Below are 25,208 nucleotides of genomic sequence, written 5' to 3' on the forward strand. Positions count from 1 at the left end.
TTTTTTTTTTTTTTTGAGACGGAGTCTCGCTCTGTCGCCCAGGCTGGGATGCAGTGGCCGGATCTCAGCTCACTGCAAGCTCTGCCTCGCTAGGGATTATTTTATGCCTGTCTCAGAGTTTGTGTTTTTTAAATGAATCATTGATATGCTTAAGGGTATAATTTTTCTTGTTATGCTGATGTTTATCTATGTATTTTTCTTCTTTCTTTGACGTTAACATGCTAGGAAATACCAACAGTTTTAAAATGTAGTATTTTAGAATTAACTTTTTAAATGAACAAGGAAAAAATATTTATTTTGTCCTCTTACATTATCAACATGAAAATAAATTAATGACAAAAATCTTTATTTTGAAGATTGTATGTCTATGTACATCAAACATGAATGTAATTGGGATGTAGATTTCATCAAGTTGTATATGGAAAAGGACTCTATCTATCTTGATTATATCATTATTGTAATGGTGACATCAGCCTGCATCTTTTTGACTGTATTCTCTATATATTGTTATTTGTGGATGTGTGTATGTATGTATGTACTGTGGATAGAGCTTTTCTACATAGTTAATATTTACCTGAATTTATAAATCACATCTAATATGCCTTTTAAACAATATATATTAGTGTGTTTGTTTTCTTTTCTATTGCTTAGGAATGTTGGAGAAATCCAATAGAGAACTTGTAATAGAAAAACCTAGAGCAAACGAAACCAATATTCCTTCAGAGCAATTGCTACCAGGAAAAGAGGTAAGTGAAGGAAAAAAAAGTGTTTTATAATTCACATATAAGATCATCATCAGATGCCTGTGAATCCATTATGAAGCAAAATGTCTTGAGTTTTACCCTTTGCTACAAAAAAATAATTTTTCAATTTTGGATTGAAAATTGGCTTATAAGTTTTTGATGAAAATTCAATTTAGTGGGGATACTGTCTTCTTGTAAAATCTATTCCATGGGAGGAATAGAGAGATGGAAGTCAAGAGATCTTTTGTTCTTAACCTGACTCAGGGTCTGCACTTAGAGGATGTGGGCTATAGATAATTGTTGAAACGTGAGCAAATGGAGATTAAAACGGAAAAGGAAACAATCATCTGAACTGGCCTCATATTTATGATCCCCATCCTGTGATTGTTTGTTCCCAAAACCTGTTTTCTTTGCTCTGCTCTAGATTGCAGAGAATTACACATTCCAGGCCCCTTTGCTTTCAGATTCTGGGATGGGTTAGTCAATTAAAGGCATTGATAGAAGACCTCATGGAAGGCGTTGATGGAGGGTAGGAGTTGCAGAGAAACCAGAGCGTTTCTTCTCCTCTCTCTGTCTTAAGGAGCATCTCTAATAATGGGTGTGACACCTTTATATCCACCGTGAGCCCTGCTCCTACCATGCAGCCTGCCCTGCATGACTTCAGTTCCACCTGGCAGGTCTGCTTGGGCTTTAGCTTCGACTGGTAGCCAGGAGCTACTCTCCCATAACTTAGTCCCTTTTCTTCATTCCTCCAGCCCTAGGGGTGGTTGTGGCCTCCTGCTCTATTAATATCTGGCCTGCTTCACAGTCTATGTTTGACTTCTCAAATCTTCCATCATGTAGGTAACCAAAACCCTACATTAAAATTCTTCCTTTTGAAAAATCTTGAGTGGTTTCTGTTTTTCAAATTGACCCTGACTGATACACTAGGTAAATATTTAAAGAGACAAAACAACATATAGTTTTAACAGTTTTGGCCTTAAAGCAAGAGAAATAATTGGAAAAATCCTAAGCTTTAACCAAAAATCAAAATCAGTACTAAGAAATTAGCAGTAAATAATAGAAATAGAGATTCAACAGATTATCTACTTTTTGCATAGAAGAGAAAACCATGTGATTCTCTTTTTTCTTGGAACAACTAGTAAGTGTTCTCTAGTCTAAGTGGAATATGTATGATACCAAATATTAGATGAGAACAGTAGAAGTAAGCAAACTATATTTCATAAGAACAAATAAACTACTGGAGGTTTGAATAAGGAAAGGTTTTCAGTTTTCTTTTTGTTTTTTTTTCTTTTTGAGACATAGTATCATTCTGTCACCCATGCTGGAGTGAAGTGGCGCAATCTCAGCTCACTGCAATCTCTGCCTCCTGAGTTCAAGCAATTCTCTTGTCTCACCCTCCCAAGTAGCTGGGATTACAGGCGCCCACAACAACGCCCAGCTAATTTTTTATATTTTCAGTAGAGATAAGGTTTCATCATGTTGGCCAGGTTGGTCTCGAACTCCTGACCTCAGGTGATGTGCCTGCCTCGGCCTCCCAAAGTGCTGGGATTATAGTCATGAGCCATCATGCCCGGCCTTCAGTTTTCTTTTTAAGAGCAGCTGTTAATGTACTTGTTTTTCTATATTTTGAAAAGAGAATTCAGATAGGCCAACATATTATAACTATATATACATTATCATAGGCAAAGGTAACTTTTACTGCACAAAAACTTTTTAAAAATTCAATGCAGCCATAGCAATTAATGACATTTCCACCAGGACATATTTGCTTGAATGAATAAATGAATGACTTTAGTAAGTAGACATGCCCTAATGGGGAAAACAAAAATCAGAAATTTTTTGTTTGAATTTTCATGGAGGTAGTTTTATTTTTACATTTTTTTCATAAATGTGTCCCAAGGAATTACTGTTATAGCACAGGGCTATACCTATGCCACTTCCAAGTTCTCTTATAAGAAAGAAGATTATATCAGTTGAGTAGATTCAATTTTTGATGATTTTTTTTTTTTTTTTTTTTTTTTTTGAGATGGAGTCTCGCTGTGTCACCCAGGCTGGAGTGCAGTGGCATGATCTTGGCTCACTCAACCTCCACCTCCCAGGTTCCAGCGATTCTCCTGTCTCAGCCTCCCAAGTAGCTGGGACTACAGGCACACACCACCACGCCTGGCTAATTTTTGTATTTTTAGTAGAGACGGGGTTTCACCGTGTTAGCTAGGATGGTCTCCATCTCCTGACCTCAAGTGATCTGCTTGCCTCAGCCTCCCAAAGTGCTGGGATTACTGGCATAAGCCACCATATCCGGCCCATTTTTGATGAATTTTATGCAAATATAAGATAAGAGAGATGTGTTTTAGGCCCTCTGATGCTTGAGATCCAAGTAATCTTCAGAAAGTTCCGTTACAATTCAGTTATGAGTGTAATGAGAACAAGAGCCATGTTTCTGATTAGAGTCATGGAATCATATAGTTTTAGCTCTAAAAAAGGAGTCACCTTTGTTACTTTGTACAGTATGTGTAAGAAAAAATTATTGCTGAATGGGTTGTACATATAAGGAAATTAGGCTTATGATCATAATTTCGGTAATTTTAAAATAAAAGGGACCATAGAAATCATACAATTTGACTCTCTTGTTTTTCTACCAAAAAAAACCCTGAGATCAAGAAAAATAAGTGATTCAGTCAGGGACGTGGAGCTCAGGGTTTTCTGAAGTTGGGGTAGGTGGCACGTTACTATAAACAAAGTTACATTAAAATAGGGAAAGTTTAATTTTAAGCATAGGTTCAGCCTACTACCCATAATGCTTTTGAACTTTAGAGAATGTTAGGAGATCTGGAGGAAATATACATTCATAAATATATTGCCTTATGAGTCATAAACCAAAGCAAAAAAGGAAACATCAACCCCTCAACTGTACCTCAACCGCTTCTACTCCCTTCCAAGTACCCCCCACCAGCACAACAGAACAGTGCAGATTCTTTTAATTCTTCATTCTTGGAACAAAAGTAGTGCTGCTTATGACTTTGCAGCTGGAGAGACTAAAATTCTAAGCAAGTAAAAATCTAGAAAGTGCAGTGCTGTGTTTTCTCTGAAAACTTTATTTCTTATTGCTATTTTTTGGCTTGTCTGGAGTTCTATGAGTGAAAAAGAAATAAAAGGTTGAATATTAAATGCTGTCTTATGTTGCAATACTTGTTAACAATAAACTATAAAAAAGACTATAAAATCTAATTTAGACTTTATTAAATATATTGAATTTAAAGGTTGTTTTATGTGATAAATAGTAACTGTATCTTTCTGTTCTTGTAAAGATGGCTTTATTGAACTATATTTAAGAGATTAAATTTTTTAAAAGTTTTTTATTAAATCTACTGATGAATTAAAATGAAATGTCAGTATATTACTGTGTGTAAAGAATGCACATGTTTTTGTATATTGCTTTATTCACTAGGTAATATTTTTTATGTTGTAAGAATGGCTTTTACGGTATATCAAAGAATACATTCAACATGTTGAATGAAAGTAATAATTTTATATCTATAACAATAGAAACATTTGTTGCTGAGCTACGATTAACGTGACTTCATATACATTTATATTTCAGGCTACCTTACTAGATTTTGGCTGGAGAAGTGCATTTAAAGAAGTGTCTCTTCCCATGGCGCACTGCATAGTAACTGAAATTGAAGGTTTTTCCACAAAAATTCTCCAACAGGAACAGAATGAAAGGTCTTCAGCTGTGAGTTATGCTATGAACCTTGTAAATGTCCAGCAAGTTTGGCAAGACAGCCATATGTTTCCTGAGGAGGAACAACCAAAGAAAATTGGAAAAGCAAGTATATGAAATCCTTTCAAACTGATGACTGACATGATGGGATTTATTTTAGTATAAAGCATTGCAAAAAGAACCTGTAGATCAAATGGTGGAGTCCCTTGGCAAATACTTGGTACTTGACCCAGTACCAGTTTTCTTCAGTGGTATCCATGGGCCACTGCTGCCTAAAAGGACTTATACCTGATGCTAACTTGTTGCTCCATGACTCTAAGGCAACCAAAAAGGGGCCTCTGTGACTTCATGGGGAGCTGGGAAACCCTGGGAAAACCACCTGTCTTGATTATACGTTTGAATGACTCTAGGAAAATTTAGGAGGTTGAAGGAAGTGCTGTCTTTTCTAGCTTTGGGCACTTAAAAAAATCTTCATTAACACCTTAATGAGCTTTTCATCTCATTAGTATCAATCTTACATCTCCATATGTGCTTTGAAAGTCACAGAACATACTGAGAAAATAGGAGGTAAATACAGTCACTTGGCATTAAGTCCAGAATGAGTTCAGCAACCTATGATTGGGATATTCCTTTTTTTTTTTTTTTTTTTTTTTGAGACGGAGTCTCGCTCTGTCACCCAGGCTGGAGTGCAGTGGTGCAATCCAGGCTCACTGCAAGCTCTGCCTCCCGGGTTCACACCATTCTCCTGCCTCAGCCTCCCGAGTAGCTGGGGCTACAGGTGCCCGCCACCACGCCCAGCTAATTTTTTTTTGTATTTTTAGTAGAGACGGGGTTTCACCATGTTAGCCAGGATGGTCTCTATCTCCTGACCTTGTGATTGGCCCGCCTGGGCCTCCCAAGGTGCTAGGATTACAGGCGTGAGCCGCCATGCACAGCAGATTGGAATATTCTTAAAAGAATTTTTGAAGATGACCTCCTTATTCTGCCACTTCACCCTAAGGCTCCAAAACAAGGAGTTCCCTCGAGTCCCTAGGGAACTCTGTTGACTGATCCCATGTGGAGACAGGCTTTACTTTTCCATTCATCACACCTCCCTTCTGCCATTAAGAAAGAGAAGATACATAATAAAGAGTGAAAGACTAGACTCATCACTTCTAAAAGTTGCTGACACCCTACCAATATGAAGATGCTACATGAGACTGTTTCTGATTATTCTAGAGTATTTAAATTACACTGACATTTATATGTGGCATTTAATTTAAAAAAAAACCCTTTATGGCAATTTAGCAAAAGAAAATTAGAATAAGTTTAAAAAATAATACAAACGTTAATATCAAGGATACATATTTTCTGAGTACTACTAACTAGATAAAAGTATTGTCATGTATAGCTGGTTCATGAGTTTTTCATAATGTCTGTCTGGTAAGCATAAGGTCTGAAGGTTATATAGAGAGAAACATTGTTTTGGTATTTCCTTATTTGACATAAAACATTTAACTTTCTACAACTGAGAAATCGATTGTTACAAAGCTGCATCATTATATTTATGTTTGATGCCAAATTCATTATTTAGGAATTTGGCTCCACTGTCCATAAATTACTTGGTGCTGTCAGAATACAAATAACTCAGTGCCACATTTATTTCTCCCTAGTTTTGTTCTGACATCATGGAAAAACTTGACACCATGCTTCCACTGGCTCTGGCATGCAGAGATGATTCTTTTCCGGAAATTAGAGCAAACTTGGTGGAGGCCTGTTGTAAAGTGGCAACAGCTGTCCTGCAGAGACTGCAAGAGAGAGCCAAGGAGGTTCCTTCCAAAGCACCCCTGAAAAACCTGCACACATACCTCTCCACGGCAGTGTATGTCTTCCAGCATTTCAAGCGATATGATAATTTGATGAAGGAAATTACTAAAAAGTAAGTGTTGTTTAAATTAAGTTGATGGCCATGCTTGAAGAAACGTGTAATCTTTGGATATCACAGGAATGAAATTTTGGTAATGAGATTTGAGAAAGAGAAAGTAATAATTAACATGGTGAATTATTTTCATTTGTCTTAACTAGGAAATATCAAAAAGGTGGAGCATGGGAGATATTAAACTAGATACATAGATAGTAAGAAAGGTACTCTCTCTAAAGGCACACTCAAAAGACCCATGCATTTTCTGCACCCTAACCCAGCGCAACTATTTTCTGCATGTTGTTATTACATGAATGAACACACCCTTTCGTTTTGTAAGGTGCATTATACTGACCACAATGAAAAGGAAAAATAAACTTGTTGTCTCATGGAGTGGACTTACAAAATAAATTCATTGTAATCTATTCTAATGATCAATGTAAACATATTTCAGAACAGCCATTGAGTAATAAAGTACAATATTTGAAGAGGAAGCATCTGGCAGTCTAATTTTCATGTATTTGTACTCTAAAACTACAGTATGTTTTCTGTATAGAGATAAAAATGACCACAGGCATTAATTATCACATGGCCGTTCTTGTTGCCCTTACACTGTCTAGATATAACATGGCTTCTTGCAAAAGAAATATGTAGACGTAGCAGTCCTGTGTGACCCCAAGAATCTATTCTATATTCTTTATCCAGCCTTTGCAATCCATTAGTTATGAAAGAAAGCAGTGTAATATTCATAGCTAAAGATAAAAGTAGAATAAATTTGGCTTGATGTAGGGTATAACTGTGATATTTCTTTAATTCTCATAAGTAGTCAGATGTTGTGATTCAGGCTTGAATTTATAAACAAAATGTGCCAGAAATCATTTTATTTAATATTTCTGCAGAATTTTAAAAAACAGTTTATGAGATAATTGATATCTACAAAATTACAATTTTTAAAAATAAAGACTGTGTTTGTGGTACATTTGATAGCTTTATAAAAGTTGGTTCTGACAAGTGCATGTTGTTCTCTAGTAATAACAATAACCTAATGCCTAAATAATGCACTGATCTCTAATAATAGGCTTACAAAGAATGCTTTCATTTTTGAATGATGTATTGACAATACAGTTTGTCTCAAGTTGAAGTGCATATTTGTAGAACAGCAGATGTACGTTTTCAAAGGGCTTGCGAAACAAAGACCAGCTTTTCTTTTTTTTTTTTTTTTTTTTTTTTCCTTTTGGAAAGTGAATGTGGACGCAGACTTCAGCATTAAGAGGAAATGAATGATTGATATCTAATAATCAAAACCATTTGTAGTACTGGAGATTGTTATCTCCTACTGCACAGGCCTTAAATCTCTGTCTCTTTGATCATTCTCTCTGAACAGACCCATATTCCTGGTGCCTGTCCAACGATATCAGGAATTCATCAACACTCTACAGTTTCAAGTTACGAACTACTGCGTCAGAGTTTGTGCTACAAGCATTTTACAGGATGCTGAGAGCCACCACTGGGATGACTACAAAGCTTTTTATGAGGTGTGAAGTTAAGTTTACTATCCCTCCTTTTTACACAAATATGTTTTACTGCCTACCTGCTTTCTGGCTAATTAGAAACATGAGCTTGGCATTACTAATACATGAAGACTGTTAGGATAATATTTTTAAAATATGGAATTCATACTTAGGAAAAACACTGTTTTTAAAAACCTGAAATCAATTAGACATCAGAACTCTCCTTCTGCTTAAAAGTAAAAATAACTTAATCTGAGCTGCAATGTTGTGCCGTATAGTCGGAATATAATGGGATACAATGAAAACTCAAAGAGATAACAATGCCAAAATGCTACAACCTTGTATTTTTTCCAAAGGGACCAGTTAGTTATGGATATCCTTGCATTTTTTTCTTGTTATACATTTCCATATGTGTTTGATAAATACCTTTTATTAAGCAGCTTTATTCTTTGTACTTATTTTTTTCCTTCTTATTGTATGTTCTTATGAGTATGCTTAAAGACCCATCTGAGGCTGGGCGCAGTGCTCACGCCTGTAATCCCAGCACTTTGGGAGGGTGAGGCGGGCAGATCACTTGAGGTCAGGGGTTTGAGACCAGCCTGGCCAACATGGTGAAACCCCATCTCTAGTAAAAACACAAAAAATTAGCTGGGTGTGGTGATACATGCCTGTCTGTAATTACAGCTACTCAGGAGGCTGAGGCAGGAGAATGACTTGAACCTGGGAGGCGGAGGTTGCAATGAGCTGAGATCCAGCCACTGCACTCCAGCCTGGGTGACAGAGCTAGACTCTATCTCAAAAAAAAAAAAAAAAAAAAAAAAAGGACCCATCTGATCAGTTATAGCTTACCTATTTTCATTTAGCCCATGTTTTGAAATCCCAAATTGAAGCCTAATGATTCCCAGTGCAACCAAACCCAGGATCAATTAAAATTATTCATCATCAAGCTTCATTAGTTTCCCTTCACCTAAATCTCATTGATTATGCACAGACCACAATATTTGAAATTCCTCGAAGTTCATTCCAGGTCAGGGTGAAACATTTATAATATCTTAATAAAAGGTAATCAGGGTTTAAAAAAAATTCAACAGCCATGCCCAGTTTCATTAACTTTTCCATTTTACNGAAACCCCATCTCTAGTAAAAACACAAAAAATTAGCTGGGTGTGGTGATACATGCCTGTCTGTAATTACAGCTACTCAGGAGGCTGAGGCAGGAGAATGACTTGAACCTGGGAGGCGGAGGTTGCAATGAGCTGAGATCCAGCCACTTCACTCCAGCCTGGGTGACAGAAAAAAAAAAAAAAAAAAAGACCCATCTGATCAGTTATAGCTTACCTATTTTCATTTAGCCCATGTTTTGAAATCCCAAATTGAAGCCTAATGATTCCCAGTGCAACCAAACCCAGGATCAATTAAAATTATTCATCATCAAGCTTCATTAGTTTCCCTTCACCTAAATCTCATTGATTATGCACAGACCACAATATTTGAAATTCCTCGAAGTTCATTCCAGGTCAGGGTGAAACATTTATAATATCTTAATAAAAGGTAATCAGGGTTTAAAAAAAATTCAACAGCCATGCCCAGTTTCATTAACTTTTCCATTTTACCCTTTCCTCTAGATTGAAGTTTGTGACTATCATTTTCTTGATTGTCCTAATCACTATAGAGTATTGAGAAAAACTGAGTGGAGTTTTATTCAACAGAATCGCTCCTGTCACCTCGCAGGCACTGAAGGTTCCTGTGGTTTGATTTATGCCTGAGTTATTATCATAATAAATGTTACTACAACAGAGAGGAGCGGCTAATAAGAAGCTCTCTTAAAGGACTTTCCACTTTTTCTAAGGCCATTTCATCTCTCATTCAGAGGCCCTTCCCAGAGAGTTTTTCTCTTTGCAAGAGCATCCATATAGAGTTTTCCAAACCTGACATACTTCAAACAGTCATGGAAGCAGCAAGCAGAATGAGAAAGAGAAAGTGGTATGGTGCAGCTGGTAGCCTGAGATAAGAATGAAAGTATTGGTCTTCCCCTCTCCTGGCAGCATCATATTTTCCTTATTTGCCTTGAAGTAAACCGAGTGGTTGAAAATGAATCCTACTCATATTTCAAACTATTTCAATATGTCAGTGTACTACTAATGAGCAATTTTATATGATGTTTTACATGAAGGACAGGTATCATCTCACTATATGTTCAACATAGGGGTATTATGTTTCCTCTTATGCAAATTGGGAGCTAGAAGAGTCGTACAGTGTAAATAAGTGGATGCATTGAGAACCTGTTATTGAAGTTACCAAGTATTTTAAAAACCAACAAATTACCATGTAACATGCAGCTCTTAGATCTTATGACAAGGCTTTAGCTTCAAAGACAGAAATAACGAGATAGTTACCCTGTGATTACATGGTACTGTAGCTTCCATATACTTACATGGTCAGTAGTTACAATTTAATTGCAGACTTTGTGGTTGTTATTTATTTTCAGAAAAATAAAGTGATACTTTTTTTTTATGTATCAAAAATAAGAACCTTCTAAAAATAGCACTGATTTTAAACTGTTTTGACAACTGGCATACCTGACATGGTTTTATCTTGCTTACTGCACCCCTTTCTTTTGCTCTCCCCATTATTCCAACTGATTTGTGAAACAGAATTAGTATGTTTTTGGCAGGCCTGCTTTGAGAGGGAAAAAGATGATATCTGCCTGACTGGGGGTGAAGGGTAGGATAGAGATCTCAAGGGAACCTATCGCCATGTGCAGAGCATAGTAAAGAAATAGTAAAATAATTTACAAGATATGCAGCAATATTTGCTCATGTTTTGTGATAGCAAGTGAGATCTAGATACATTATTTCCATTTTCTAAACTGTCAGCTTGAGAGAGTCAGAGTTCTGTATCTCTCTGATGAGGTGCTGGTCACGATGGCACAGTGGGTGTTCAGATTACATATTTAAAATTAAGCTTTTAGGATAGTTGACATCTGTTCAGTTTTAGGAACTCGTGTTTTCCAATAGTCAAAGAATAAAGAATTGTCTGTTCAAAGATAATATTGAGTGGCTTCTATAATAAAGCCCAGATGCTTGTTTCCTGATATATAATCTAAATAAAAGCTCACATGTGTTTACATTACAGTGGGTCTCCAAAAATAACAGATGTTTACTAGCAGAATACTTTTGAAATGACAACAAATAAGGAAACAGGTCAGAAAAATAAATGAATCACATTTAGTTTAATGAAAACCCTTGCGTACATTGAAGTTGTATGAATTTACAAAGAATTGTTAGAACAAAGACCTATTTGAAATATTTTAAAGTAAACATGAAGTTTATAGTTTAAAAAGTCTTAAAATGAGTATTTTTTTACTTTTAAGAGAAGAAATCTGTGTGCCTAAAGTTATTTTTATTTTCTAATTTATCACTAAAGGGTAGCCATTGAAGAAATTGGGTTTTCATATTTTGAAGAATATGAGAAATCATTTTGATCATGTTGTAGTAAGAACTCACTCATTTCCGTAGGCAAAGTTAGTGTAAATCATTCATGCTAGTCACTATCAACTGGAGTCAGTTTTGCTTAAATTTACATGCAACACAAAAGGTATAAGAGAATCAGGCATTAAACCTCCTGTCTTAGTTTAAAAAGTATTCATCGAAACACACAACAAAGAAAGCATAATAAACTATAATTTTGCTGCTTCATCGTTAATTTTGTCATTTCTTTTTTCATAAAAAGTTTAGATGCACACCTTATTAAGAAATCAGAAGCCAGTGGCCAAAGTCCCCTCCAGTTTGAACTCGACTCTGACATTTTGATGCCCAAGTTTCTTACCCAAAGAATACAATTTATAAATGAGTAGAAATTCATTTATACATGCCATTTGACAGTCAGTAGATAATAACTAAAATTATTATTGTTTCGATGGCTGCAGAAGATATTAGTAATCGAAGAAACTGCCAGGAGAGTCATACATAAAGAAAATACTAATGGGAGTGTCTGCATAAGAAATGATCACTTTTGGTATAAGAGAACAGCAGATTTTTTTTTTTTTTTTTACATGACATTTGCCTGACAAATACAGATCGTGGGCAAAGCAGAAATTTTAAGTAAAAGTTAATCACTTGGAATATAATAGGAAATTTTACTAGTTTAACTTCTGATATATTAACATAATCAAGATAATGCTTGAAGAATGCATTCTAATCTTCCTATTTCAAATAATCATTTGATCTGATTTGAAGAAAATGGGGTGAAACTACGGCCATACCTCCTTAGAGTACGTGTTACCTGATTAATGTTTGTAAATCACTTGAGGCCACCCTCTTCTTTCTGCCTGTTCCCCTTGACCTTGGCCATTGTTAGTTCTTCCTCTGCAGTCAGAAAATTTGGCACACAGAAGAGATCTGTACAGGGGTGGAAAGGAATGAAAATATGACTCTTTAAAAGTACAAGGTGCCATAAAAATACTAAGAAATGATGATAATATGTATCTAGGCTTTAAAAAATCTTGTAAATTCAGACTATTGTGATATCTGTTTCTAGTATTGTTATTTAAATGCCATAGACAAAATAGCCTAACGTAATAATCTTCGATAGCTACCCATCCCCCTTGGTTTCAAGAATGTTCCTAAGAATGCAGTATGCAAGTTTATTTTTACTCCTGTCACTTCATTATAATGTGAAATCTGAAACATTTATAAAATTACCTCAATGATGCTAATAGGCTCAGAAAAATATACCTACTGAAATGATTCAAATAGATTTTAATTTTAGAAGAATCAGTCCACTATCTTAAACAAGCTACCATGGTTTTTTCAGCAACTACAAAGCTAGTTGTTTAAAAATAAATTTTAAACCATAGGCTAGGTGTAGGTAAATCAAGGCTATGCTAGGCTAAATGTTTGTGGTCTGGATTTGCACTAGAATATCTAGTCTCATACTTGAAATAAAACATCTGTTCCTTTGTCAATAAGGATGTTTTACATCTTGTCAAAAATCTTTGTTGGTCTTCTAGTGTGTCAAACTCTTTAGCTATTTCCTTTCAGCCTGAACTAATTAGGTTCATAGGAAGCAAACTGACATTTTAGAAGATGTAATTCTATGGTTTAACATGTGGTGGCTTTGCCAGGGGGAAAGATGTTCCTTCTCGATCCAGATGTGGCATTATTTCTGCTGGGCTCTTCGTTACGATCTCTGGACCATTCTGCCTCCTAAGTTAGCCCAGGAGATTCTAGCAGAAGTGCTGGAGAAATCTTTGGGTCTGCTGACCTCCAGATACACTCGGGCCCACCCCAGCCGCAAAAGAACTCCACAGTTAAGGTAATTGAAGTTCTGAAAAACACTGCTTTTCAAGAAAACTTTTCATTAGTTGGGTATAAAGCAGAATTCTGAATCTCATGACATACTCCTTATATATTTAACATGTTTCTAACATCTGAAATCATATTCTATTTTCCTGAGTTATTTAAGTGGAAATATGAAACCTGAATCAGAATAAATTTGTTCTTTTTATTCCTTAAAATTGTCTATAGAACCCACTTGTTTCTAAAAAGTGATTCAAGGTGTCTTATATTCGAGGATATAGACACACAAATGTTAATAAGATAAAAAAAGAAAATTAAGGCCCTGAAATTGATACCAAAGCATCCATGCCATGATGGAGCAGTCAATTTGACACATTTGATTTTGAACTTCTAGGCAACCAGGGGATTTTAGCTGTTTTTTGTTAAGCCTTTAAATATAGAAGCTTATCTTCATTAAGAAAACCTAATTATTTTCTTCCTAATATATTATAATTATTTTTTCCTTTTATTTTCACTATTTGTTACTAACAGCCAGTTCAACAAAATGTGAAATCATAGAAAATGAGGAGCAACAGTCACTGAGTATTGAATAAGACTGAATTATAGTACAATTCTATGAGTTATCTAGGCAATGAATATATGAATTGTGCTTACATCACTACAATGGTCTTGTATGTATATGAAGAAAAGGCTTTTGTTTTGTAAATATTCTGTATAATGTGATTCAGACCTTTTAGGCAGAATAATCTTTTTTCAGATATATTTTAGGAGGAACCTACAGACATGGGAGTCTTTTTTTTTTTGGGCAGGAGGAATCATTTCCTGATCATGTTCTTATAAAGCATGCTGCAATTTGAAGGGCATTTAGGTCCTGCTGCAGTGTTTCATAAATATGGTATTTTGCACAGGCTGTTTTGAATTACTGACTAGACTTTTTTAAAAAATTGAACTAAGAATAGATGGAAAATTCCTTTTGAAAGCAAAGAATAACTTCGTTCTTTTCCTTATGTAGCATAAATCACTTTTGATTATGAAATGGCAAGTCATTATGTGAAATCAGCTTTACTGTTAGCTCATGAAATAAGTAGAAATGGGTAGTATATTTAATTAATTAACTGTAGAATAGAGACTTTTGGTTTTATTTTCTGAGTGGTTGCATAAAATGCCATGCAATGTTAGAATTATTGCTTCTAGTTTTTGTAAGTAAAATATATAAATATTTTTATTTGACTGGTTACTCCTAAACCACCATTATTATGGAAATCAGATTGTGTATGTGTGTTTCTACTTATATATTGGATTAGAAATTGTTTATCTAGCAATTAGAAAAAGCATATACAAACTAAAATTAAACCTTTATAAAGGCTATTATTGATTCTTTTAGTATTCCAGTAGCCTTCAAATGTCACATAACTAAGCCATATATATGATTTACATATGTATCATATATTATTAATATGTAATATTTATTATATAATAAATTTGAATCCAAAATGTCATTTTAAAAGATCCTAAAACTTGTATTTTTCCTATCACTTCAAAATTTTCATCTTCTGTTTCTTCAACCCTGAATTTAAAAGAAGAAGAAACTAACTTAGGTCTGTTCAATTTAGTTATATGCCAAAATAATAATTAAAGAGATCTTTGGGTCCCTATTAAAACTCAAGAAAAAGGCCGGGCGCGGTGGCTCAAACCTGTAATCCCAGCAGTTTGGGAGGCCGAGACGGGCGGATCACGAGGTCAGGAGATCGAGACCATCCTGGCTAACCTGGTGAAACCCCGTCTCTACTAAAAAATACAAAAAAAACTAGCTGGGCGAGGTGGCGGGCGCCTGTAGATCCAGCTACTCGGGAGGCTGAGGCAGGAGAATGGTGTAAACCCGGGAGGCGGAGCTTACAGTGAGCTGAGATCCGGCCACTGCACTCCAGCCTGGGCGACAGAGCAAGACTCCGTCTCAAAAAAATAAATAAAAAATAAAAAAATAAAAAAATAAAAACTCAAGAAAGATGGAAACAAAGAAATAAGTCTATGAATAAGATAAATAATACAGTATATTTTCCACAAATTTATTTAATATTAAACATTTCCGAAACTATAGGCTTCTCGATTTGAGCTTCGTTTGTCATTTCTTCTTATCTCCCGCTTGCTGGGAGAACGTGCTACCAATCTTGTAATTTTTTTTTGACAGCTTGCTCATGAGTGAGGAGAATTGTTCTGCCATGAAATTTTAACCTATCATACATACATATGGAAAATAGCAAATTTTTCTTTTCATCTTGCTTTTCTTTGGCTCAGTGTAATTTCCGGGATGATCTCTTGAGTTTCTTGAACAGAATCCTAATAATGTAAAATAAACATTTTTTAAAAGCACTCCTAAAACGCTATTACAGAGCTCACCATCCCTAAAGATAATGGTATTGTGGGCCATCTAACACCTAGAAACTCAAAGAGTATCTATCTTTGATACTTTCTATTTGGTTTAGATCTCTGAAGCTCTGGTATCTAACTGAATTCTTCTATTCTTACATATGCTTTGTACAAGAGATATGAATTAAAGTGCCTACCAAGCAGAAACATTGTTTTGTTTAACACGATTTTCTCTTCTTTCTTTCCAACAGACTTGATGTCACAACAATTTTGATATGCACTGAGAACATGTTATGGTCAATTTGTACATCTGTACAGAAACTTTTGAGTCCTCATCAGCATACAGATGATAAAATTTTTAAAATTCATACCCATTGTAATAATCTGTTTACAACATTAGTCATTTTGACTTCACCATTAACAGAATTGTATAAGTAAGTATCAAATGTATTTTCCTTTTAGCTATTATGATATATAATAATGTGATTAGCAAGTTATTTCCATAACACTTACTGAATTATGTGAAGTTATAAGTAGAAATCTTTTGAAGTGCATTTTTGATACTGTGAACTGGGCCATTTTATAAAACTAACACCAACCAACAGAGTTTCATAATTCTCAATGCAATTCAGTGCCCGAAAATGTGTTATGTCTCTATTGGATGGCCTGGTTATCACAGTGATTTTTTGATACTTTATGAAAAAGAAAACTATATTTGAGATATACCTCAGCTAGCAATGGCAAATGGAAATAGAAATAATAATTACATCTTTAAAATGTGGAAATATTTTACTTAGCTCAACAAATAAGATTTAGAAAAATCTAGAAATGTGGAATTACTTTTGATTTCTGGTTAATGCAGTTCAAATCTGTAATGTTATAGAGGAGGTTAGAATATGTCTTATCATAAAACATTAATACCATTGTTTATATCCTCCTCCAAAATTGTCACTTTTATTTTTTAACTAAATAATTATATCTTCATGGGTAGTAAAAATTTCACATATCTATTTCTAAGGCTAAATCAGGTCAAGTGTTTCTTTGCATAACATTCTGGTAAAAGCGATATACAAATCTTAATTTTTAATAAATTTTGACACATTTGTATTAGATATTCTAAAAGAATTAACAGCTTTTATTTCGGCTTCGCCTACTCTGACTTTCAATAAACCCATTGTTTACAGAGTGTTCCTTCTAGCAACACAGGTTGAGAGCTACTTTTAGAAATGGAGAATTCTTTCAGAAAGGGGAAGAAACAGTGAGATAAATCACCATACGGTTGATATTATGTACAGAATGGTTCATAATCATAAAAAGCTCAAGTCTGAAGCCCATAATAAATCCTAGGAAACTAAACTGATTTACCATAGATGAAAAAATTGCTATGCTCTCAGTTCAATGGGTCATTTCATCTAAGAGGAAGGCCCTGTGAAAATCGGGAACAAAGTTGACAAATTTCATGGATTGGTCATGGTGAGCAATATTGAATTTCATGCTTTGTCACAGATGAATTGATAAATTTTAGCCCCCCAATGCATTTGTAAAACAAATAAATTATTACCAAAGATTGCATATTTTAATAATAATGTAACATACATTCATTATTGTTAACCTATGGCTTTTTGATACATTTTTAACAACTATGCAAGTACTCAAATCTCTATGATTTGTGCATTAGATATTGCACTGTAACCTCATTCAGCAAATTTAAATTGCTAATTTCAACCAGGATTACAGAACATTTTACGCTAAGCACTGCCTCTGGTTTTTCTTAATATAAAACATAGATAGCTATATTACTTTGAAGCATGAACAAAAATCTGGATATACTTTAATTCTTTTAAAATCTTTCTCAGTTCAAAAAATTTCAAAAGTTTTATCCATTTATGTTTACTTAAATGTCATGATTGTTTTCCTAGACTAGACATCTAATCTTTGAAATATACTTTGTTTTGTACTGACAAATGAAGTCTACAGGCCAGCATGTTCTTCGCCAATTAGGGAAATATATATTTGTGTGTTGCAAGAACTCTATTGACTTATTGGGCTTTTTTACACATCCAAGATATGAATCCATCATACTATTAGCATATTAGAAAAAAATTGTGAATCTCACATTAAAAAATTAAACCACATTCTTTGAGGAATTGGTAAAAAGTAGCAATCAGATGTTAATAGTATTGAATTTTTATAAACCCTAACCCTAACCCTAACCCTAACCCTGCCTAACCCTAACCCTAACCCATGCTACCTGACATTTGTCACTCTACGTGATATGCCCTTTTAGAAGGTGACTGCCTTTATTTCAAGTAGTTCTGACAGATGAACTGAATGTGTTTTCCTTTCTGAACTTAGCGTAGGACCACGAAATCCCTGGACAGGAATACATGATTTTAAAGTCTTTTCAGGAAGAAGGAAACCTGTTTGCAAAAATATGTGTTCTTTTTTAACTCGCCTTTATAGATTTCTGTTAGAATGTTGTAAAAGGAGTACTTCAGCTTTGTTCTCCAGGGAAAGGAACATGCTGAAACAGAAAATATTCACCATGTATTTTCCAAAGTGCTTATCACTTATATTTCTTTCGTAAAGGCAGTTAAATTGCAGGCCCGAAGCATATTCACATACATGTTCATACACATCCCCACCTGGTGATTTCATATGTTGCATTTTGGATGCGTAGACTTCAGTTTTAGTTCATGTGTAGCAGGTTAAAAATTAATTACTAGAATTTTTGGGTAAATGCAATTCAGTTTCAATTCAACAAATGTTGTTGCCTCTCTAGCCCCTATGATTAAAGATAAAGGATACAACAATGAGCCAGATGTAATATCTGCCACAAGTAATTTAAGAAAAGCTGATGATGTTTTTTATTTTAAATTAAAATAATATTGTCCTCCCTAAATCTATAATAAAAGGTAGAATTAGATAATGAATTTCATATGTATATCTCATGTCTATATCTATATTTATCCAAATGTTTTGATGTGTTATATCAAAACTCCTAATAGTGGAAACTTTTTGAAAGCTGGCTATTTCAACATTCAATAAGATGGAATTGTGGGATTTCAATACAACTGCCAACAAGCCATGCAAAAGAAAGGGTCATCAGAAATATACCCAAAGGTAGATCACTAGGCCAAGGAATAGCAGCCTCATCTTGGGGTCCATTTGTTGTCACTCATAGGGCTTTTTTAGTCACCAAATTCCAATGCTCTGTCTATAGTTCTGTTTCAAACTAATGTTAGGGCTTCCGAGGTTATGGCCTTCCCCTTTGTTTAAAAAGAAACTATTTCACTGTCTCTCAGAAAATAAAATAGGCCTTTGCTTTTCCTACCTCAGGAATGACTGGCACACCTTGGAAAACAGGCAGGTCCTCAAGTTAAGCATAGAATATGCTTATGTGAAATGTTGAGCATATGGTCATATGGCCCAACAATGAAAGTAATATGTCCACACAAACATTTGTGTAGGAGTGTTCAAAATGTTATGTCTGTACAAAAATTTATGTAGCAGAATTTTTCAAAATAACACAATGAGAAAGCAGCCAAATGTCCATCAACTAGTGAATGGATACATAAAATGTGGCATATCCATACAGTGGGATATTATTCCGCAATAAAGAGGAATAAAGTGCTGATATGTGCTGCCACAGGGATGAACCTCAAAAACATGCTAAGTGAAAAAAGCCAGACACAAGAGCCCACATATTGTTTGATTCTGTTTATTAGAAATGTCCAGAATAGGCATATCCGTAGAGACAGAGAGTAGATCAGTGGTTACCAGAAGGTGAGGGGAGGAGGGAATGGGGAGTAACTGCTAATGGATACAGAGTTTCGTTTGGGAATAAAATATTCTAAAATTAGATACTGATGAAGGTTATGCAGCTGCATAGTATAACCATCTATATAGTATATATATAGTATAAACCATCTAATTGTATACTTTAAATGGGTAAATCTTGTGGTACATGAATTATACATCTCAATAAAGTTGTGAAAATGAATATAGATGGAATGGAAATTTAAACATACTTAAAATGATTTTTTTTTTAAAAGGTATCTGGCAGAATGCAATCCAGAAAGTGAAGTTTCTTGTCTTAGTCATTTTGTTTAGGTTCAATGACTCCCTTTATCCACCTTCCTGTCAACATTATTTTAAAAGGGAAATCTCATTTTTAAAAAAACACAAAATTAAACAGCTTTATGTGTCATGCTAATAAGGTTAAAATACTCCAAAAGAGCCGGTCATTAAATTTAGAGAGGGCTGCTCCCAGAATATTCGACTGGCTGACTCCTGGTGTACCCCGAGGTCCAGTCTTTCTCTCTCTCCACCTCCTGTCCTGTTCTCAACCTGCCCTTTGGCTGTCTACCACCCACAATTGCTCTTCACAGATGGCCCTTAAAACTCATCCTCCTTTTAACTAAGCAAGGTCTGGTAATACCTTTTATTCTTTCTTTCTTTTGCCATGTATTTACCATGTATCTACTATGGGCCAGTTATTCTATAACCTCCAATTATCATTTGCTAACCTCAAAGAGTTATTTTCATCATGAGAAATTCAAGGCACTTAAATGTCACTTAATGACATTTAGGCAACAACTTATAGTCTCGGGTATAATGCCGGTTTTTGAAAGCAAAGCAGTGACTTAGAATTCTGTTTAAAATCTCGAATTCAGTATTCATAGGTAGTTGTCTGTGATTCTAGGGCCATCAGAAAGGTTCACATGTCCTCAGTTATCTCAAGCTTTCCAGGGCTATCTTAGTTATTCAGTTTCATATTAATTCTGCCTTGTCTAAGGTTGTGGTCTTCTCTTGGTATGATTTATTGAACGCCTCCAGTGGCCCAGGCACCATGGCAGGCACAGATGACTCAAGAAATCTAACCTGACCCTCCACTCGCGTAGAGCTTACATCCTTGGGCTACCTTAATTCAGTCATGGAGGTTTATTCCATTAACATCATATTATGAGACCTGTTTCTTCTGGGAGGGCAGCCAAAACAACATGACACAAGAGAAGCATAAAACCCAGCTAACTCTTTTTAGCTCATCAGTTGTTCTCACTTTTGATGTGCATTGGTTTTTATATCCTTTCAGCATCTGGCTAAATAAGCCCAAAGACCTGATCAGTTTTGTTAAAGAAAAAAGGAATGCTGGCAACATAGGTGTAGATCAGAGAACCCAGAGAGAGTGAATCTAGGACAAAGTGCTGGTGTGGTCAGCACAGAGGCAGTATAATGCTAAGGCAAGGAAGGGGCATGGCTAGTTGGGGCTGGAGGAAGGGCAAAGGCAAGGAATTTTCCCAAAATCACCCTTTTCCCCTTAAGTAAAGTCATCTTTACAGTGTGTCAGTTGGGAATGTGAAGAAATGTACCTGCTTCAAACTTATGACATTTAGTTTTAAGAAAGTATTTAAATTTGCTGTATCAAAATTCTCTTACGTCTTGTGAAAAATATAATTCTATGGCTCATACAATTGTATTTTACTCTCCACTATGAATTATTTAGAGCATCCTCTCTTTTAACTGTATACCAAAACATCATTAGAGGTTATCTAATAGCTAGCTCATAATTTCATTCTCCCATTGAGGCTTGTGGGCCAATTTTCACCCTGTTATACTCTCTAGAATAATGAAACTAATTTGGGATCTTGCTGTGGAATTAAATGCTCATACAGATCTCACTCCCTTTGAGACCATAAACATCTGCCATAATATCTCTTACAGCCAAATAACCTTACTATAACCAGTATGACTGAGAAACTGTCAGTGGAGTAAAAGAGTTTAGGTACTGGCAGAAACGCTCAGATAAATACCATATTGCCAATGGTTTGTCATCTAAGAAATTTGTGTACTAAATAACCATGCCATTATTTTTAGATCCTCCTTTATTTTGTTTAGTTGTGAGAATAAAACTGCAGCTAGGCAACCACTTAGACTATCAGGAATTTCATGTCAGTTTTGAAATGGCCATAGACTTTTTTAAGGATAACTTCTAACTATTGTTATCTTATAATGATATCTTACTTATATTGAGCACTTATTGTATACAAGGCACTTTGCTAAATGCTTTAAATACATTATTCCACTTAATGTTCACACTGACGCTGAGGTGATTTACTATTTTAATCCCCATTTTACAAATGAGAAAATTAAGGCTAAATATACTGCCACCAGCATTGCCTGTTAATAAAAGCATATTCAGGATATAAGCCCAGGCTCTTTGGCTCCGGTTCCTGCATGTGCCCATATGCTACCTCTATATAACCTTCGATGACCTTACCCTTAGGGTATGGAGCAGATAAAAAAGTAAATGGAAAGGGATTGGAGGTAGAGTTAAATCCTATAAAGAAAGAAACCAAAATTAGAGCATAGAGAGGGGATAAGGTTGTGAAAGGGGATATATTTTAGAAAGGGTAGTCAGAGAAGACTTAGTAGAGAAGCTTCAGAGGTAGAGCAATCTATGGAGCTACCTGAACATGACAGAGAAGTCATCTAGGTAAGGTATTCATTCTTAGAGAAATGAGGTAACCCTCAGACAACTAGACAAATAGAGGTTTTATGCAAAGAGATCAAGGAAGTGTGAGGGAAAGTAGGCATAGGCTATGAAAAAGGCTACAAGGATATGTAGTATCTTTGTCCACATTCTCCAATCCCTCTTGCTCTCTCCTCAAGACTTCCATATCTTGTCCCATCCTTTTCTCTGAGTCTTTCTCTTCCTTTGAGGCTGTCTTTCTCTCCAGGCCACTTGCTGCATCTCCTGTCACATTGTACCAGCACCCTCCTTTTCCTAGCTCTCTTGCAGTGGCATGGTCCTCCTCATACCCTCACTTTCTTGGGCTCTATCCAGACTCTGGTACACTTTTAGAGAATATCACCCACCTCTCGTTTTATACCTTTTGACAATTCCACTCTTTGCCAAATCTTGGGTAACTCCTTTTTTCATCCTTCCCCACTTGGGTCAAGCCCCTGATCCTTGCCCCATCTGTTTGTTAGCAGATAGCCTTGTTCCTGTGCTTCTCTAAGAAAATCCACACCATCCATGAATGCACTTTAACTTCTCATTTCTGTTCTTAATAATTATTCTCCCCGCTCACCTCTACATCCTTTGATTACTCTCTGATCAATATGTCTATTTTCCCAATTAGAGTAAATCTTTTTACCTGACCTCTTGATTGCATTTACCTCCTACTCATGGCCTTTTAAATATTCTTTCTATCTTGTCTTGTGGCTCCTTCCCCCAAACATGTCCTGTATTAAAAAATGTTCCTCCATTACTATTATGTTTCCCCCCCAAAACTAGTTTTCATTCATTGTCTACTTTTATACCTACCACTCACTCAGTGCACTGCAATTGGACTTCTACCCTCAGCATGCTAAGCTAGCAACATGGGCAGGGTCTCCGTACACTCCCGATTGCTAACTCCAGTGGATTCGGTCATTTTCTCTTCTCTTGGCTTCTCTAACACCACTTTCTCCCGTGTCTTGGCCTACTTCTCTGATTATTCCTTCTTGGTTTTGCTTGAATGTTTTTTTTCTGGCCTTGCCCTTTAAGTGTGGGTATGTTCCAGAGTTTTATCTTTGATCATCTTTACATCTTACGTTCCTTTTTTTTTTTTTTTTTGGCGGGGGATGGGGTGAGGGGGTGTGAATTCATCCATTGCTATGGCTATACCATTATGTTGATGACTTCCACATTGGTATCTTCAAACCAGACAGCTCTTGTATGTGCTGTATCAGTAAATCCAAATTACTATTCGATGCCTTGGATGTACTTCAGATGTCTGTAGCCCCTTAACATATCTAAAACTAAGTAAAATACTTGAAATGTATCCTAGGCTTCTTCGTTTTCCTTAATTTTCTCCTTCTATCTTCCCATTCATGCCATCACCAACTCCATGTCATTAGGAGATGAATATTGTTTATTCTATGAATTTCACAAGTTTTATATTTGTCTCCTACTTACTATCTCCTGTCTCTTACCTTGGTTCAGTGTCTTATCCTCTCTGACCTGTCTACTACAATATCGCCTTCATTATCTCCTCCCTCCTGCCTGGCTCTTTCCAATCTGCTACCCTCACTACTGCTAAAGTGATTTTTCTAGGATGTAAAACTGCTAGTGTTAATCCCATGCCATAAACTCTTCAATGATTCTTTATTGCCAGTACTAAGTCCAAACTCCTTAGAAAAACATATCCTGGTACCTGGTCTGGCTTCTGCCTACTTCTCTAGCTCACATAGTGGAATACATGGGATGGAAATATTACAGCCTGACTTTGAAGCCTATTTAAGGAATTTCTGTTTTGATCTGAGATTTACTGAGAAAAAAAAAAGCCTTTTAAAGAAGAGATGATATATTAAAGTCTAAAAAACATCCAAGTCTATTTAATTAGAAGATGTTCTATTTAGCAAGACAATCAGGGGGAAAGAAGGATCAAATTTGAAAAAAAACGTGAAGATACAAGAAGCAAGATGTGGAGTGAAAAGATAAAGCTGGATTTTCAAAATGGAATTCTGTTCTGGATATCAAAAGACACTATTGCTCCTATACTGTATATAAAGAGAAGTGGTACCACCTCAAAAATTCCATTTCTAGAGCATTCTCAGTCATTACTCTTAACCCTGTGTAGGAAAATATAATCTCCTGTTGTTATACATTTTTTACTAGCCGAGTTATCTGCTAAAGATTTTATGTAACACATTCTTTTCTATTGTGTCAAGATTTAGAGTTGAATTTGAGCCAGCCTCGAAAAATGTTGCAGTAACTGTTGATAGTTGTACATCAGATATTTGGGTTGCATTGTTTTAATTTTGAAATTATAATTATGTATTTTACAATTCAATTCTTCTTTATAAACCCTCTCTAGACCCTTAGGAGTATACAAAATTAATTATAAATTCTAATTAATTATTTAATACTTATAAATCACTTTAAAGATTAAAAAGAGGTACCATGATGCTAAAATTTTTACATTAGTGAAGCAAACACTGGCGTTTATTGGATCCAGGTTGAAGAAGATAACAATGGGACGTTAAAGTATTACTCATGGGAAACATAAGTAATATTCATTGTACTATTCTTTGTCCTTTTGTCATGACAAATTATATAACATGAGATTTTAAAAAAATAAATGATAATGGTATTGTTACACCTTCCCCAAGTGTAAGGATTGTTTTATAGAGGTTCATAAAATTCTAAGTCTTAACTTGTGGTTTTTCATGGCTGTGCTGACTTGCCCACCTGGCCCCAAGTCACTATTAACATAAATCCCAAGCAGATGGAGTGGGGGCATTGTCCATTCTAGCACAATACCATTTTGTGTAAAAATCATTAACTGAGCCAGGCACAGTGGCTCATGCCTGTAATCCCAGCACTTTGGGAGGCCGAGACAGGTGGATTGCCTGAGCTCAGGAGTTCAAGACCAACCTGGGCAACATGTTGAAACTCTGTCTCTACTAAAAAAAATTAGCCAGGCATGGCAGCATGTGCCTGTAACCCCAGCTACTTGGGAGGCTGAAGCAGGAGAATTGCTTGACCCTGGGAGGCAGAGGTTGCAGTGAGCTGGAATTGCGCCACTACACTCCAGACTGGGTAACAGAGCAAGACTCCGTCTCCAAAGAAAGAAACAAACAAACAAAAAAATCAGTAACTGAATCCTAAGT

At 35.5% G+C, this 25,208-nt stretch overlaps 1 protein-coding gene across 1 annotated transcript in view; it reads left to right on the top strand.

The window, feature by feature from the left end:
* KIAA0825 (KIAA0825 ortholog) overlaps window positions 1-25,208 on the top strand; it is a 244,310-nt gene that overhangs the window by 135,750 nt on the left and 83,352 nt on the right. The window contains exons 12-17 of the mRNA XM_017880119.1: window positions 652-746; window positions 4,348-4,575; window positions 6,123-6,388; window positions 7,755-7,905; window positions 13,007-13,197; window positions 15,800-15,982. Coding sequence (XP_017735608.1) covers window positions 652-746; window positions 4,348-4,575; window positions 6,123-6,388; window positions 7,755-7,905; window positions 13,007-13,197; window positions 15,800-15,982 — 1,114 coding nt within the window. The remainder of the gene's footprint in view (window positions 1-651; window positions 747-4,347; window positions 4,576-6,122; window positions 6,389-7,754; window positions 7,906-13,006; window positions 13,198-15,799; window positions 15,983-25,208) is intronic.

Source organism: Rhinopithecus bieti, unplaced genomic scaffold, assembly GCF_001698545.2.
Source record: "Rhinopithecus bieti isolate Rb0 unplaced genomic scaffold, ASM169854v2 scaffold_12189, whole genome shotgun sequence".
NCBI classification, from domain to species: Eukaryota; Metazoa; Chordata; class Mammalia; order Primates; family Cercopithecidae; genus Rhinopithecus; species Rhinopithecus bieti.